The following is a 16,541-nucleotide window of genomic DNA, read 5'->3' as shown; positions in this document are numbered from 1 at the left end:
TGTGACTAGGACTGGGCGATATTAGAAATTATATATCGTGATANAAAAACATTAATACAGCTGAAACTCTAAAGTAAGACAACGAAAGTTAGGAAATATTTTTTTAATTTATTTTGTGGTAAATTACATAGTTGATTCAGTGATTTGCAGTTGCGTTCTGCATCAACCAATGATTACAAATTATTCACAAACACATGCTACAAGCTAATTGCGCTGTAATGGATTTTTTTTAAAATCGAACATTCAATGGTAGTTATTTCACGGCATCAAGGATTACATTCCAATCTCTTCCAAAAGTGACGTCAATGCGATCCTCAAAGCAGTAGCATTCTCTGGAGGCGGGATCGCATGAGCAACCTTTTGTATCACAGCAATGCTGTGGTCCATTGCCCAGACTAAGTTTAGAACATTGTTTGTTTTCTTCTGCACATTCCCTGTCAAAAAATTTTCAGATATCGGGAAGTTACAAGGAATAATGATATTAAAGTCAAAAACAATAATAATATTAGAATTAAAATAAAAATGAACATCACTGGGAATAAACTCTGTAGTGTGTCTGTCACTAAAAAAATACAATTCCAATTCATTAGTATATAAGATATGTTAAGTCAATACTATGTTGGGATACCTTTTCATGGATGAAGGTTGACATTGTCGATAACTCCTTTCCCCACATTGGTGACCCGGACGTGATATGAACACGCCTACCTTGACAGAAACGCCCACTTCGATTTGAACACGCCTACTTCAATGGATTCCTCCACTGAACAGTTGACTTGTGACTGTAACATTATTCTGGCGGCGTTGCTACCTAGTCAAGATCACACACAACGTCGGCTGTGTACACTCAACTGCTAATGGCAACACAGGAGCTACCACGATCAGCACTCAAAGATACGGTGGTCTTAATACCGCTCTCCCGGATTCTCACAAAACAGCAATGAATCAACTAGTGGCATCCATTCATCGAATTGTATCACAGCTATTATTCTAGGGGGAAATACTGTAGTGTCTACCACTATAAAAATACAATTCCAATTCACTAGTATATAACTAGAATACATGTTGGGGTATCTTTTCATAGATGAAGGTTAACTTTGTCGATAACTTAAATTCAACCCCACAAATTTAAAAAAAAATTAATCGAATTACTTAAGGAGAAGTTAACTTAAAAAATTTATATCAAACAAAGAATGCCCTGGAATTCTTGAAAGATTTGAAATTTGAGCCTCATGTGCGAAAACATGCTGTCATTGAAAAAAAGGTTGTTGACAATTCGAGATTATTTAAAATAGTAACTTTTCAAACAGCTTTTGTGAATTTTAAGCCTTGGATGTTTGAAATATTTTTTGATATTTTGTTTTTAAATCTATTTACTTTTGCTTTCGTCGTTCTTCAAAAGCGTAAATGAATCTTTCAATAATGATTGCAATAACGCAAAGCGATGTTTAAGAAAGAAAATAAAGTATTTTTAAATTTTTTACGAAACATTAAAAATAAATACTTCTAAAATAATATGAGTTAACATTTATTTCTGATAAATACTTCAGCTGCAAGACAATTTATAAAGTAGCTAATAAAAGAAAAATCACAGTAATAGTTTAATGAAAATATTAAGCATTGCTTACCCTCTTTCTTCAGCCAAAGATTCGCTTGCTGAAAAAAAATGATAAAAAATTCATTAGTGTTAGTTCTTTTTGTATCATAAATAAAAACACAGAACTAAATACTATATTAATATCTATTACTTACCACTTAATATATTTGAACAATCTGCAATTATCAGTAAGGAAAACACAATAATCGCAATTCTGGGTCGATTCATACCTCTTCAAAAAAAGAAAATTTTCTTTTGTAAGTGCTGTCTGAAAATATCAGGAATAAATAAAAATTTAATAGCATGAGTTAAAAAAGAATTAATGCAGAAATTCACGATATTTTTGAGGCCCAAAATCAAAGTTTCCCAAAGCAAACTCGTGACCCGAGGATTTATTTTAAAATTAACTCTGTTTATTATGCATTTATTAGTGCGTAAATTAAAACAAACATTTGTCCTTTCAAAAAAAAAAAAAAAACAGGTGGAAAAGTGCGAGTTATCCGAGTTACCTTTAAAATAATACAGCGCTAATTATAATAGGAATCATAAATAATTTAATTGTGTCAAGAAAATGAAGAGCCCCATTTTTTAAAAAAAATGTTCAGGAAAGCGTTTTTGTTAAAAGAAAAGAAAGAAAAAGCATTTTCTCCGATTTTCTTGTAGGCAATAAGACTTCTCCGTAATTCAGTGAAATCTAGCAGAAAGTTGTATTTAGAAAGAATATTAAAGAATATTTCCGTTCATTTATATTATTGGAAAACCAAGACAGCATTTCCCATTCCTACTGCGTGCTAAGTACCAAATACTTCAATGTTAAAAAACAAGTTGTTTTAATTTTTATTTTCTGAAAAGCTTTGGTGTTTCTCCCCAGAATTCTCGATACGTTTACAGTTTGAGTTATGACATACAGTTTGAGACTTCTTGGAGCGTTGGAACGTATGTTAAGTTAGAATTTGAAAATACTCAAACTTTCAATTTTATAAAAAGGTATTTTAGTCTACTACAAACACAGAAAAAATTAATTTTTTTTTGACAAAACTCCTCATTTAATTAATAACGATATTATTTAACAAAAGAGAAAATGCTTTATAAATAGCCTATTAATATTTGCAAACTCTTCAACATGTAAACTTACCTTTTCATTACTTTTTAATCTAAACGTGATTTTAATTAATAGAACAAGTCAGATACCGTGTTAGTTCATACTGGTTGTCCTAAAATGACCCTCGATTTCAAAAATCAATTAAAGAATATAAAAATAAATAGAAGTATAATTCATAATTAATTAGAAAGTTCATCGACTGATGGCAATACTGACTTAAAAACTTTGGGGCAGTGTTTTCTGCTACAAGTCAAACCATTCTCTATGTAATATTTCTGCGAGCGTCTGTTAATTTCGTCTTCAAACAGCATCACGGAGTTGCTACAAATACTAGTTCAGGTAAACCATCCAGGAAGGAACACGAGCCAGTGAAGGAACATTTCATATATATTGATTAAAAATAAGATTTTGAAAGTTTTTCTTTATATTGATTGGTAACAATAGCTTATTTCTAAGCAATAGGAAGTCATTTAACAACGTATTGGATTACCTGATCACATAGTGTTCTCTGGAAAAAAAGTTTGAATTTGTTATTATCTGTGCAACATCTTGTTTCTTTGATAAAATTATAAGGTGAGTGCTTGTATTTATCTGCTTAAAGTGGAATTAATTGTATGTAGTAGTTTTATTTTTCTCCCTGTGAAAAAGAGAATTCAAAATATAGTTATTGAAGTTACGATTTATTTATTTTAAGCATCATAGCATAAGCAAGTACTGAGATAAGGGGTGTTTATTTACTGGATTACCAAACGAAGAAAAACCAGTGAAGGAACAAGCGTTCCTTTACTGGGTTTTTTCTAAATTAATGAAAATAAAAGAAAAACTTAAATTTTCTTGTACCTTTAGTGATGTTATGCAGCAAAAGTATGTTAAAAATACAAAACACAACTTCTAACCAGTGAGGGAACAGGCATGTTTCTTTACTGAACATAGATTTCCCAGTGAATGAACAGTATGTGTTAATATGTTGACACTTTACTTTTCAATTCATGATTACAAAAAAAGTTAACATTTTCCTAATATTTGTATGTTATAATTTCAAGAATAGGCTTGTTTTTAGATATTTGTATGGCTTATAAATTCATAAAGAGCATTAAAAAATAACCAAAATTAAGTGTTCCTTTGCTCGGAAATTTTGTGCTCATTCACTGGTAAGAGCTGTTCCTTCACTTGGTCTTCTTACTACTTGTTATTTGAACCTCCAAAACTTTAAAACAATATTATGTAAGTTCTCTACAATTTTTTTTACATAATTTGCAATTAGTAACAAATATGTTGACGCTGTCATTTAACTAAAATTACGAATTTTGAAATTATTATGATTTCTTAAAATTCGGTCTTTTTTTAACATACAATATTAAGATGTATGCATAAGATGTTATGATCAAGCAACTAGTGTGCTCGGAGATTAATTTTTGACATCAAATACAAACATATTAGTATTTTCTATTGATCGCATTTCTTTGTGATTATTTTGCTAATTCCAATTCTGATTTTGTTTCTCTGTCACCGCACTCCATAAAGAAGCACTGATATAGCTCATTAATAAATAAATTTATCGAATATTGATAATGACACTACAGTCATCAATTCACATTTATAAATATGTCACATATTTATATAAGTCAAAAGCATAATATTATTCGTTATTTACTACATGAAAAAGAAAATATGTTTAGCCTACTTATTTTTTTTAATTTAAAAGTTGCTTTATTATTCACATTATTACCGACAAATTAATAAAGCTTTAACGATAACCAAAGAAAAGTAACTTTCTTACCGTTTTCTTCTTACATATGTCTCGAATTTTTTTATAAAAACTTCTCTTATATGTCAAATAAGGTTAGATAATTATCATTGTCCTTTCAATATGAAATATATAACATAAAAACAAGTATGAAGGGCAGCTGTGATTTTATTTTGATTGACATTGAGTTACTGGGATCTGTAAAAAAAACTTATTATTTTATACAATGTGAACATTTAACGAGCATATGAATAGAAAAAATATATAAAATTTAAAAGAAAAATTTCTGTTGCTTTCTGTGCAAGGTTAGATACTAAAAATATGAAGTTTCGCTAAAATTTTATTTCTTTAGCTAAAAACAAAATTCACATTTGGAAAAGAAAAAATATACGTTTGAAGTGCTACGCTGTTATGAACTGACAAAGCCAAGTGTAAAAAAATGTCTGACTATGACTAATGACTAAAAATGACTAATTTTAAACAATAAAATAAACTTAAAACCCCTGCATACATCAATATTTAAAAAAAATTTAATCATATTTTTTTGTAAAATCCAATTAAAATAACAAAGCAACATTTTCTACAGATTTTATCTATCTTGACATACAGTGCTGGAAAAAGTGTCACTTAAGAAAAAGTGATAAAACATAAGATAAAATAAATTCTATGGTTTTATTTTATTATTATGACACAATAAAATCAAAAGCAAAATGAAATTAATGGCAGAATACATAACACATTACTTTGTTTGTTATAATAAGATTTCACCACAAATATGTTGGAAAAAAGTATAAAGCTGGTAGAATTACTACTTCAGTAATCAACGTGAGATCCTTTGTGCGACTTGCTCTTGAATTATCGACAAGATCTGTAAATGTCTCTTACTGATATGCCCCAAAGATTTTCTACCGGATTCAGATCTGGGTTACGAGATGGTCAATCAAGCAGGGGTTCAACCTCATTTGCTTTTATCCAGAATTTAGTTGAATATGAAGTATGGGACAGCCACATTGTCCTGTTGGACATTTTTACGTTTTTAATCTCGACTTCCTCACTATTTACAGGGGGAAATCAGATGAAGTGTTTGTTTATTTTTTCTTCACTAAAATATTATTTATTGACACCTAATCGGCATATTCTTAATTTCCTAGTTTGCATGTTTTCATTTTTCACAAGGATTCTAAGTTGCACATTAACGACGATCATTGCGAATTACCCACAGTAAGGGTCTTTTAGTGTAACATAGGATTTTTATTGTTTTTGTGTAAGGTATAAATGAATATTTTTTACAGAAATTGGGGAAGGGGAAATTTTAGAATTCAAAATTAGAGATGATAATTAACAATAACAATAATAATGTTGCGTTGTTGACATTTGCATGACGTATACAATGTACGTATACATTTGTATGAACGTGCCTGCAGCACGAACCGACGTTAGTATGAAAGCGCACATGGGAACCTCTGCACAGATTAATACTGTATGACGTATAGTAACCTTGTAAAAATAATAGGAAACTAGGATAAATAATCTCTGAGATTGATGGGACAAAATTGCAATCCTCAATACGTCTTCGTTACCTCTCCAAAGGTTCACTTTTCAATAATCGTATCAACACACGAAACACGTTTTACAACACAAAAAACTCGTTGGAAGTCTAAAAAGGAAATGATAGCTTAGCTCAGTATAAAATGAATAATCCCGAGAAACTGAAACGGTAAGACATACTTGATAATATAACAACTTAATTCGCTTCGAAACTTAAAAGGTGGAAATAATCAAAAGCAATATGGGGAACTTTGAGAATGGGCACCATTTCAGAATGCGCGAAACATGTTGTTTTCATCCACCTTTTTAATTTTTGAAATAAAGGGTTGTTATGTAATCAAGTTCTGTATTGTCGCTGTTTCCTCCCCCCCCCCAATAAATGACGTGAAACTCTTATATTTAAAAAAAAATTATTTATGTAACTCAAATTAAATTGCATGCTTTAACTTTTAACACAAAAATATCAGCCTTTTTTTATGGAAAAGTCTAATATTTTGTCTATTGAAAGAACTTCCCTCGCGCAAAGTCTAAGGCTGCGTCTGCTGCTAAGGAAACAAGAAATAACGCCTTTCAAAGAGAGGAGCTTCTTTCTGACCAGATTTTCTTCCTCTTTACCTGGCTTAAATAATGACCCAATACTTGAAATAGTTAAACCTCGTAACCATAGTTACCGCTACTACTCTAGATGAATGTCTAGGGGAGTTCTTTAGATAGACAAACTATAGAATACTTTATTATGACAAAATTTTTTTCAAGTCAAAATTTAATCATAAGTTCTTTCTTGTAAATATTGTATCATTACATACTAATTAATGATAATAGTATCATTGCATACTAATAAGCCATTGAAATCACCTCTACCATCGAAATTTAATTTCATATTCCTCTAATTCTAATATTTTATCTTTAAGTTTCTTGAAGTAGTATTTGTTAATAAAGAAACATTCGAGTTAACGAGCAGGCCATTTTCAGTAAAATTGCTTCAGTAATCTAAGTCAGTGTTCCCCAACCCCCGGTCCGAATGGTACGGGGCCACCCATTTCATTGAAACTGAATTTAAATTCCTAGGTTTATACCAAAAATTAAAAATATATGTGTTCCATTATTTTATTTATTTAAAAAAGGAGGCTCCCGAAGGTAGTGACATAAATTTTTTAACATTTTAAAACGATCACCCCCAGTTGGAACCGTCTCATTCCAAAGAAACAAGCTCAGGGTTCCCATTTATTTAATGTTCTAGTAAATTAAAATGTTAAATCACTTTATATTTATTTTTTGGTGTAACTGTATTTTATTTTGAAGGCGTGTTTAAATACAATTAAATTAAAATTAATAAATCACAATAATCTAAAATATAAACAATCAACGTCCACACCCCCTCCTACGGGCCGCGGTAAAATTATCAAACGTTGACAGGTCTGCAGTGATAAAAAGATTGGGGAACACAGATCTAAGTGATCCAACAATTATTCCAAAAGTTTATCTTTAATATTTTAATTTTAAACTGTAATTGCAATATGAAGATAAAAAAATGCAAACACTTTAAATATATAAAAGAATGAACGTTATATATTATATTACATAGGATTTCCTTTGTTTTAGTGTAAGGTGTAAACGCTAATTTTTACGGAAATCGGGGAAGGGGGAGAGAAGTTTTAAAGCTATAAAAAATTCACAAACAAAAACGGTACGCTGTTGACATTTGTATGACCTATAGCAGGGAAGGCGAACCAATGGCACGTGTGCCATTGATGGCACGCGTCACAATATTTTGGGCACGAATCCCATCAAGAAGTTTTAATTGTAAGTCCAATGAAAGGCAGAAATAAACAGTCGACGTCTATGATTAAATATGTTGGCAAAATTGCCATACGAGTGCGGCAAGTTACTAATATCATTGCTCGGCTTAGTAAACCTTTTCAAGCGGGAGAGTTTTTGAAGGAAGCCTGGTTAGCATGCGTGCTATCACTTTTTGATGATTTCGATAATAAAGATAGGATAATTCAGCTTATCAAATATTCTTCTCTATCTAGAAACACAATAAAATAAAGAATCTTTAAACTGGACGGAAATATAAGGATCAACAAAAAATTGGCATTAACTCCATTCTTTTTATATCCCTATGTCTTGACAAAAACACTGACGTCACTAAATCTTCACGTTTAGCTGTTTTTGCTCGATACTGCGTAGGAAACGTCATTAAAGAAGAATTTATTGTGATAACATTCGTTGCTAACAGCTACAAAGGGCATTGATATTTGTACGGCTGCTGAAAATTCACTTATTAACAAAGACATTGATTTGGAAAAAATTGTTTCAGTAACAACTGATGGTACTCCAGGTGCAGTGAACAAGAAGTATGGTTTCATAAGTTTATTTCAAACAGACGCATGACAATCGATTTTTGAATTCCACTGCATCATTCACCAACAAGCCTTGTGTAAGACTGATTTAACATCTCTTGATAATGTAATGGCGGTAGTCACAAAAATAGTCAACCTCATTTCTTCGCAGGCTTTAATTAAGCGAAAGTTTGATGCTATGTTGGATGAAGTCAATTCGGTGTATAATGGCTTACTAGTGTATAACAATGTTCGCTGGTTGAGCCGCGGGAACGTACTTGGAAGAAATCAGACTGTTTCTGCAAAATGAGGAAGAAATTGAACAATACCCGCACTTGTTGGATATTATGTGGCTTTCAAAATTGATGCTTTTTACAGACATATGCCAACGTTTCAATGAATTTAGTGTGAAGCTTTAAGGCACAAATAAAATAATTGTCGTCATGATAGATCTTATTCGCGCTTTTGACGCTAAACTGCATGTTTTCAGGAGCGATATTAATACAAGAAACGACAAGTATTTTCCAAATTTGAAAAAAAAATATGAACGATTTAGATATACACGAGAAACCAGGTGAAGAAACCGTCACTGAAGAATTTATTTCTGTAATTGATTCTTCAATCAATGAAGTTTCAGAGATATTTTGTCAGTTCAAGGAATTGTTGGAAACACTCAAGTTTATTATGTACCCCGATATAAGTGAAAATGCCAATAACAAAATTTTGGAAACATGGAACTCATTACCAAACACATGTAACTGCTTGAAGGAGCTGGCTCGTGCTATTTTAATCATATTTTCATCTACCTATGCCTGCGAATCATTATTTTCTGAGATGAATAACATTAAAGACTCTCTTAGAAACCGTTTGACAGATGACTCCAGTTCAGCATGCATTCGCTTAAACTAACATCTTAGAACCGTAATATAAATTATTTGTCATCTAATTTGCAATAACAGAAGTCAAACTGATGTTACTTTAAATTGAATTACGTGTATAACTGTGACATTGCAAAATTTTCTTGTTTTTTTTTTGTTGTAAATAAAGAGTTTTGAATAGATAGTATTTAGTATTATTATTTTCCCCGTAACCACGAAGTCAAAACTATTTGACGGCACGTCTATGACCTCATTAAACATTTTTTTGGAAAAAATGGCACGTTGATACATAAAGGTTCGCCACCCCTGACCTATAGCAGCCTCGTAAAAACAAAAGGAAACTCGGATAAATCGTATCTGAATTGAGTGATGGAATGAATTCGATTTTTTTTCGAAACTATTTTTCTAGAAAACATGGTTGAAATTCGGAGATTTATTTTGTATAGTGAATGCTACACAATTCCCGATAGGTTGTTGTTACTTCTCTAAATTTAAAAGTCGTTTTGAACTCACTAAAAACTCGTTCGAAGTCAAGATAGGAAATAGAAGCTAAGTTCAGTATAAAATGAATAATCTCAAGAAACTGACACGGTACGACATACTTAATAGATATTGTAAAAACTTCATTCACTTCAAAAATTATAAAGGTGGAATTCGAAAGTAATATGGTGAGCCTAGACAATGGGCAGTATTTTCGAACACACGAAACATGCCGATTTTCACCACCTTTATAATTTTTGGAACAAATGGAGTTGTTACGTAATCAAGTTCTGTATTGTCTATGTTTTCCCCCATTAAAAGACGTGTGACTCCTCTATTTAAAAAACTTCTAACTCAAATCCAATTGCAGGGTTTAATTTTTTTCGGGCACAAAAAAATCATCATTTTTGTTGAAGAAGCCAGTTGAATACTTTATTACTTTTATGTTTAACGAAGAATTTTCCTGTCTAAATTGATTTGTAAATTTTTCTTGTAAATGCTGTACAGTACAGTAGTATCATTACTAACTAATTGGGTATTGAAATCACTCCTTCGATTGAAGCTATTAGAATTAAATTTCAGATTTCTCTAATACCTTTGAGTATTCGAAAGTGGTATCTGTTAATAAAAAAAACATTCAGGAATTAACGAGGCAGATGATTTTCAAATAAAATTGCTTCAGTAATCAAAGAGACATGCAACAATTATTTCAAAAACGTATCTTTATTTCAATTTCAATCTATAATTGCAGAGTTTGTGGATAAAAAAAAAACAATTTAACTACTTTCCAAGTTTGTCCCAAAAGTAATTGGATGCGTCTTTGAAAAGCTGAGATGGCGCTGTCCACGAACAGTCACAATTGCCGTATATCATGTTGCAGGCACAAATTCTCGGTTCACAACAATGCCTTGGACCATGACCACGTGAACCTATTCTGCAAGACTCCCCCGCTTTAGCACACTTTCTGAAATGAAAGCCAAAAGTAATTATTGATAAAAAATTTTATTCATAATTATAACACAGGGGTTTCCAATTTACATGAGGCCGGGGGCCACAATTAAAAACACAAATAAAATGGCGGGCCGCAACTTTATCAAATAAATTTAATATAGGACTCTTTTATGTTTGAAGGAACATTAAATATTACTGTCAGATTTTTACCAAGTTGTACAAAACTAAACTATTGAATTGCAAATTAAAATACGAAGTAGATTTTTAAAAACATTTAATTGCATGTGAAATTAATTTGCTACAATAACTTTAATGCGCACCTATGTATTAAACAATTAATATGCAACAGATATCTAATTGTTAAGATATAAAACTTTTAATAGGTTGGTATTAAAACTTACAAAGTAGCACACAAAATGTTCAATGACGAAATTGAGGCTTGCTGCAACCACCAGAGAATAGATAGTTACATTTTAAATTTAAAATTTACAAATGTGTGTGTAAATATTTTCGTCCAAAATGAGTGGTTTCAAAAGGCTAAATCGGAGAATTTCTTCGAGAAAATTTCTGATACACACATGCTAAATTATATTCACAAAATACAAAAAAATGAAATAAAAAAGAGCAACATACACGATTATTTTTGTATTTGAGTAAATATTTTCTTGGATGCAAAACCTGAGAAGTAATTTTTTTTTTTGCACCGTTGATATGATAAACTTCACAGAAACGAAGAAATTAGGTTTTTATTAACGAGAAAAGTATTTTAAATCCATATAGATTTTTCACGAAAATTGTCCGCAAAAAAATGACAACTAATATATTTTAGTTCGCGGGCCGCCGGTTGGAAACCACTGTTATAACAAGTTATTCATAATTATAACATGTATTGAACCATCGGTGGACCCATCAATGAGTTCACTATACTGAATACTTCACTATAACAACAACAATAATAATAATAATAAATCTACATATATAAAAATGAATGTTTGTTTGTCTTACTGTGTGTGTGTCTTAAACAGACTCCTGAACCATCAGATCGAAAGCGATAAAAGTAGGCACACAGATAGTTCAAAACACAACTTTGAATGTAATTTTGAATGATTGTGTTTTCCTATTTACCACATAACATAATAATTCTTTATTTGATTTATAATAATTCTTTATTGATAATATTTTTTCAAAATATTTAAAATGCTTTCGTTAAGGAAAACAAATTATAATAGTAAAGATTAAAATCTTGACAAATAGTAACATTCGACTCATCATTAATAGTTGAGTCTGATCTAGAAATGCAGGTGTCTACTCTAGGCACATAACAGTCAGGGGCAACCAGGTCGTTTTTTTAAACTAAAATTTCGCATGCTGTTTAATTAGAAAGTGTTTTTAAATTATATATAGCACAAGTTAAATACGATGCATTAGTATATTTGAGTTTATATTTATTTCAATTTTTGTACACTCATAACTCTAATAGACAAATCTTAAGAAAAAACACTAAAAGGAACTATTTGTAACATTTAAGGGCCTCCAGAAATCTATGAATTCTCAGGCGTTATGATAAATTAGGCACTGATTTTTTAGAAACTTAGGGAACATTCCCGCAGTATCTGGTTCGGCATCAATCAGATTATCTATTTCTCAATGAATATTTATTTTTTATCTATTTTTTATTTCTATGAAGAAAAAAAAATAACAATAAAAAAAAACAGCCACTATAGACCTATATAATATTTTCTGTTACATATAAAAGTTAGTTATTAAAACATTTCATTCTACACTGAATCGATTACCTATGTAAAAAAAATAGTAATTAAATATAACTCTATAGAACTATTTTTATATTATAACAAATTTTTCTAACAATTCTTCTGACAATTTTTCTAAGAAAAAATTGTTTTATTTGTACAAATGAAAAACTATTTATTTATTAGTTTATTTACTTATTCTTCTTTATTTATTCTTATTTATTTAGTTGTTAAACAGATATAAAAATGCAAAATTTCTTACTCGAGTCCATTTTCAAGAAGATTTTCTGCAAAGAAGTAAAATGTGTAATTATATATGTAATATAAGTAGTTGTTACATGTATTAGATTAAAATATAAGGTATTTATTCAGTAATTTTTCTGCCATAAAAATATAAAGCTAAATCTAACACTAAAAAAAAATATATTTGATTGTTTGATATTTCCATAACTGGCTTTTCCATCGTACTTATATTTAATATAATTACCAAAGAGTTTAGATTATAGAAATAATACTGTTTAAAATATTGTTTTTTTTTTCTAATCTGATATGTTTACACAGGCGATTATTCAAAAGGTGCACTTTTATGCACAGGCGTAGCGTCAGGGGGCATGGAGGGGTACGTGCCCCCTCAATATTTCGGCAAAATACAAATGTTTCCTTAATTGGTTGCTTAAGAAAAAAATGTTTTTTAATAGCTGAACCAAGATTAGATTATTACTATCCCATTCTTTCCATTCAAATCTTCTGCTGCTAGTTATTATTATTATTTTTATTTAGTTTGGCTTCAATACTTAGTTATGATTCATCAAGGTCACTTTGAAAATTAGAAAGAGTAATAATCGTCTGCTTCAAGAAGCTTTTTGGGTATTTTTATGTACTACTAACTCGTGAGTGCTAATAAAAGCAGCTGTTTGAAAAAGCAAGGGAATGAATATCGGTCTATTTTTTTAAAAGGGTAAAAGTGATCGTTGGTTACTAATTAAGACAACGCAGGTCAATTGCATTGTGATATATATTGTAAAAGCGTATACTCCAAATGTTGTTATCTGATCTCCGTACTTTCGTACATGCCCTTCTTTATATCTTGGTCTTTGGTTCCCATGTTTTGATGGCATAATGATTGAATTGTAATTTTTTTTATTCCATTGAACTCCTTTAACATTTTTCTACTAGCTTTCATAATTTCAGATTTTTAAATCTCATAGATTTTTAGCAACTATGCAAAATGTAACTAAAAAAGTGAGAAAAAAATCGCAAAAAGACACTTTAAATTGCAATGACATTCGAAAAAATTAGACGTTCAAAAAAAACTAAATTCATAAACAAATATGGCCCTTTTAGTATACCAAATTTCAACTCTGTAGTTGTATTCCTGAGGTCTGCGTAGTGGCCGGTATAGTATTTTTTCCCAAAAAGTTTCATGATTATTAATTCTCGAACGAACTACTCGAATGTTAAATTTTTTCATTCCAAAGTACACTTTTCTATTCATCTTAGTGATTTCAAGTTTCTAAAGTTTTGTTGTTTTTGCGCAGCAAAACAAATGGTACGTTAAGTTGAACACTTAAAACAGCGAAGGTGGCCCTTACGATTTTTTAATATAGAAAATTTCTGGTTAACATACGCATAAAGAATAAACATGTTTTCTGTATAAAATCCTTTATAGGTTGAGCTTGTTAAACTTGATTGGAATTGCTTACAAAAAATATTTCTATAATACATCATTTAATATTTTCCATTGATAAATTTTTACCACTATAAAATATAAAGATTGTTTACCTTCAATTGCACTGAAACATTTCGCCGTTTCCAAAACTAAAAACACTGTTAATACTGATAGGTAAAAAGAGTTCATTTTGTTGTGAAAAATCATCTGAATTTGAGCTGTAAAAAACAATGGTACATAATTTAACTTATGACTGCTAAAAAAAAGGGTTCTTAAAATGGAAATTACATTTGCACATAAACACTGCAATTTTTACCTAAATTACTGAAAGAAGTGCTGCTGTTTCTAATGGCACTTGACAATACAGATAGCCTGTTTGGGAAAACCAAGAGAATTTAGGGCAAAAAGGTGCGTTTCGTGTTTTTCAGTGATGAAAAACACGAAGTGATGAATAAACTATGGCCACATGTACGTCACAGCCATTCATTCGGCCACAGATCATAATTTTGATCTGAATCAGAGAATGATCAATCTCCAATTCAGTACTTCAGAGGTATGATTTGTTATGGGAACATGGAGGTCTTTGTGACCCGACAGACTTAACGTGCACCAGTCACCATTTACTACAAGGGCAGTCTTCGGCTGGCGGGGATCGAAAGCACGATATCTTGGACATGGGCTCAACCCCCTACCAACCAGGCTATTTGCTTAAATTACATGTTCAGTGAAGTTCATTTTTGCTAAATAAGATATTAATTCTTCTTTTTTTCCCCTTAATGAACAGTTTATTTGAAGGACATTTTTTGAAATTTTTTGCTATTATTCTACTTTCAATCCGAAAACAACTCTTCCATCAACACAATACAGTAGAGTCCCGATTATCCGAGTTTCCGCTTTAACCGAGCTATTAAATATTTAAAGAATTTTTTTTGTTTTGTTTTAGTTTAATTCTTCTTTCTTTTTTTAAACTACAACCGAAACATAAACTCTGAATTTTAGCTTCCAAACATTCGAGAAAACAAGCTGACGGACAACACGAGATTGCCAATGAAATGATCGTTAATATCGTCAATAATAAAAATGTAACTAGCGAAGATGATGAGGACAGTGGCTATAAAAATCTCTCATACAGAAGGACTAAAAGCTATCGGACGTGCTACTGAATGTATAGAACAACAAGAAAAGGTGACAATAGTCTTGCTGTTATTTCGAGATGAAAATAGCGAAACATTGCTGCAGAAAAGCGCCAAAGTAATGTACCTTTTAAATAAATTATGAAAATCTATATTAGAACGCATAGAAATATCAGTGTAAATCATTAGTATAAATTTGGCATGAAATTTAGACAGGTTAAAAAAGAAAGCTATTGACTCAATAAATTATTGTTTTTATTTATTGATTAATTTGCTTGCTTTAAAAATGAATATTTACAGTAAATAATGATGCATTCATATAAAGTTTTAAAACTAGTGCTTAAAAATTGTGGCCTAAAATAACCTCTTTGTTACAAGTTATTTTGGCTCAGTCATTTCATTTTACTAAAATTACATTGTGCTTTGTACATTAGGCCGGCACACCCTGGGTGCCAGTACTTTTTATCATAATTTGATTCGTAATTTTTTTTACTGTGTACAACACCAGTTACTTCAACAAGTAAATTTCCGTACGCAAAATCTCCAAAACAATTTCTTCAATAATTGTCTTATTGTCTGAAATTTTTAATCGTTCTGATTGTGTATTCTTAAACTTAAGAATTACTGTAGGTATGATAAAATTGTTCAGCTTCAGTTGATAAGGTTCAACAAGTTTAAACGAAATGGTGGTTTAACCGGAAAAAATGTGAAATTTTTTCTCAAATATAGACAATTTTATAGATTTTATGATAGCTCAGTATATGTCTGGTGATTATTGGCGTAAAGAAATTGCTATAATTTGCTAGAATTTGCTTTTACAGAAATAGCTGTGACAAATAATTTTATCATTTTAAAAAGTAAACCACACTTACCCTCAGTTTTCTGAAAGATCCTGCTTTCCGCTCAAAGCGTGGCCCTTTTATTCTTGGATGGGGGGAAAAAACCACCTACTATCTCACCACAAAAAATCAGAGTTATTATCTGCCTCCATCATCGCATCTAATTAGTATTTTTTATCTTTTCATGAATAATATCCCCTAAAAAATTGTTTCCCGAAAGGAGAAGGGAAAAAAAAAACGTAACCATTTTCTCTGAAAAATGTTTTTCAATACAATTTACTCAAAAAATTGCCACGTGCAGCTCTTAATCGGAATATCTCGAATGAAAAAAAAATCTAATAATTCTCTTGAAATAATTATAATAATTATATTTAATTAACTTTTTTCTCAATTAGGAACTCGGGGTAATTGATACATAAATCAGGAATTCTCGACAAATAGTTCATATCTCAACTTTTAAATTATACATAGTTTTTAACAATAAATGTGATTTGAACGAAGATT

The 16,541-nt window shown here is 30.5% G+C and overlaps 1 protein-coding gene across 1 annotated transcript; it reads right to left on the bottom strand.

The window, feature by feature from the left end:
* Positions 1-10,398: 10,398 nt before the first annotated feature.
* On the bottom strand, positions 10,399-16,177 carry LOC107447100 (kappa-ctenitoxin-Pn1a). Its single transcript, XM_016061918.3, has 4 exons — positions 16,071-16,177; positions 14,179-14,283; positions 12,659-12,683; positions 10,399-10,658 (listed from the first exon to the last, which is right to left on the bottom strand). Exons 2-4 carry the CDS (start codon positions 14,270-14,272, stop codon positions 10,475-10,477), a joined length of 303 nt encoding a protein of 100 aa, XP_015917404.1. The 5' UTR covers positions 14,273-14,283; positions 16,071-16,177; the 3' UTR covers positions 10,399-10,474.
* Positions 16,178-16,541: the final 364 nt, after the last annotated feature.

This window comes from Parasteatoda tepidariorum, chromosome 10, assembly GCF_043381705.1.
Source record: "Parasteatoda tepidariorum isolate YZ-2023 chromosome 10, CAS_Ptep_4.0, whole genome shotgun sequence".
Classification (NCBI taxonomy): Eukaryota; Metazoa; Arthropoda; class Arachnida; order Araneae; family Theridiidae; genus Parasteatoda; species Parasteatoda tepidariorum.
The sequence above is the reverse complement of the archived record's forward strand: the minus strand, read 5'-3'. Positions and strand labels throughout refer to the sequence as shown.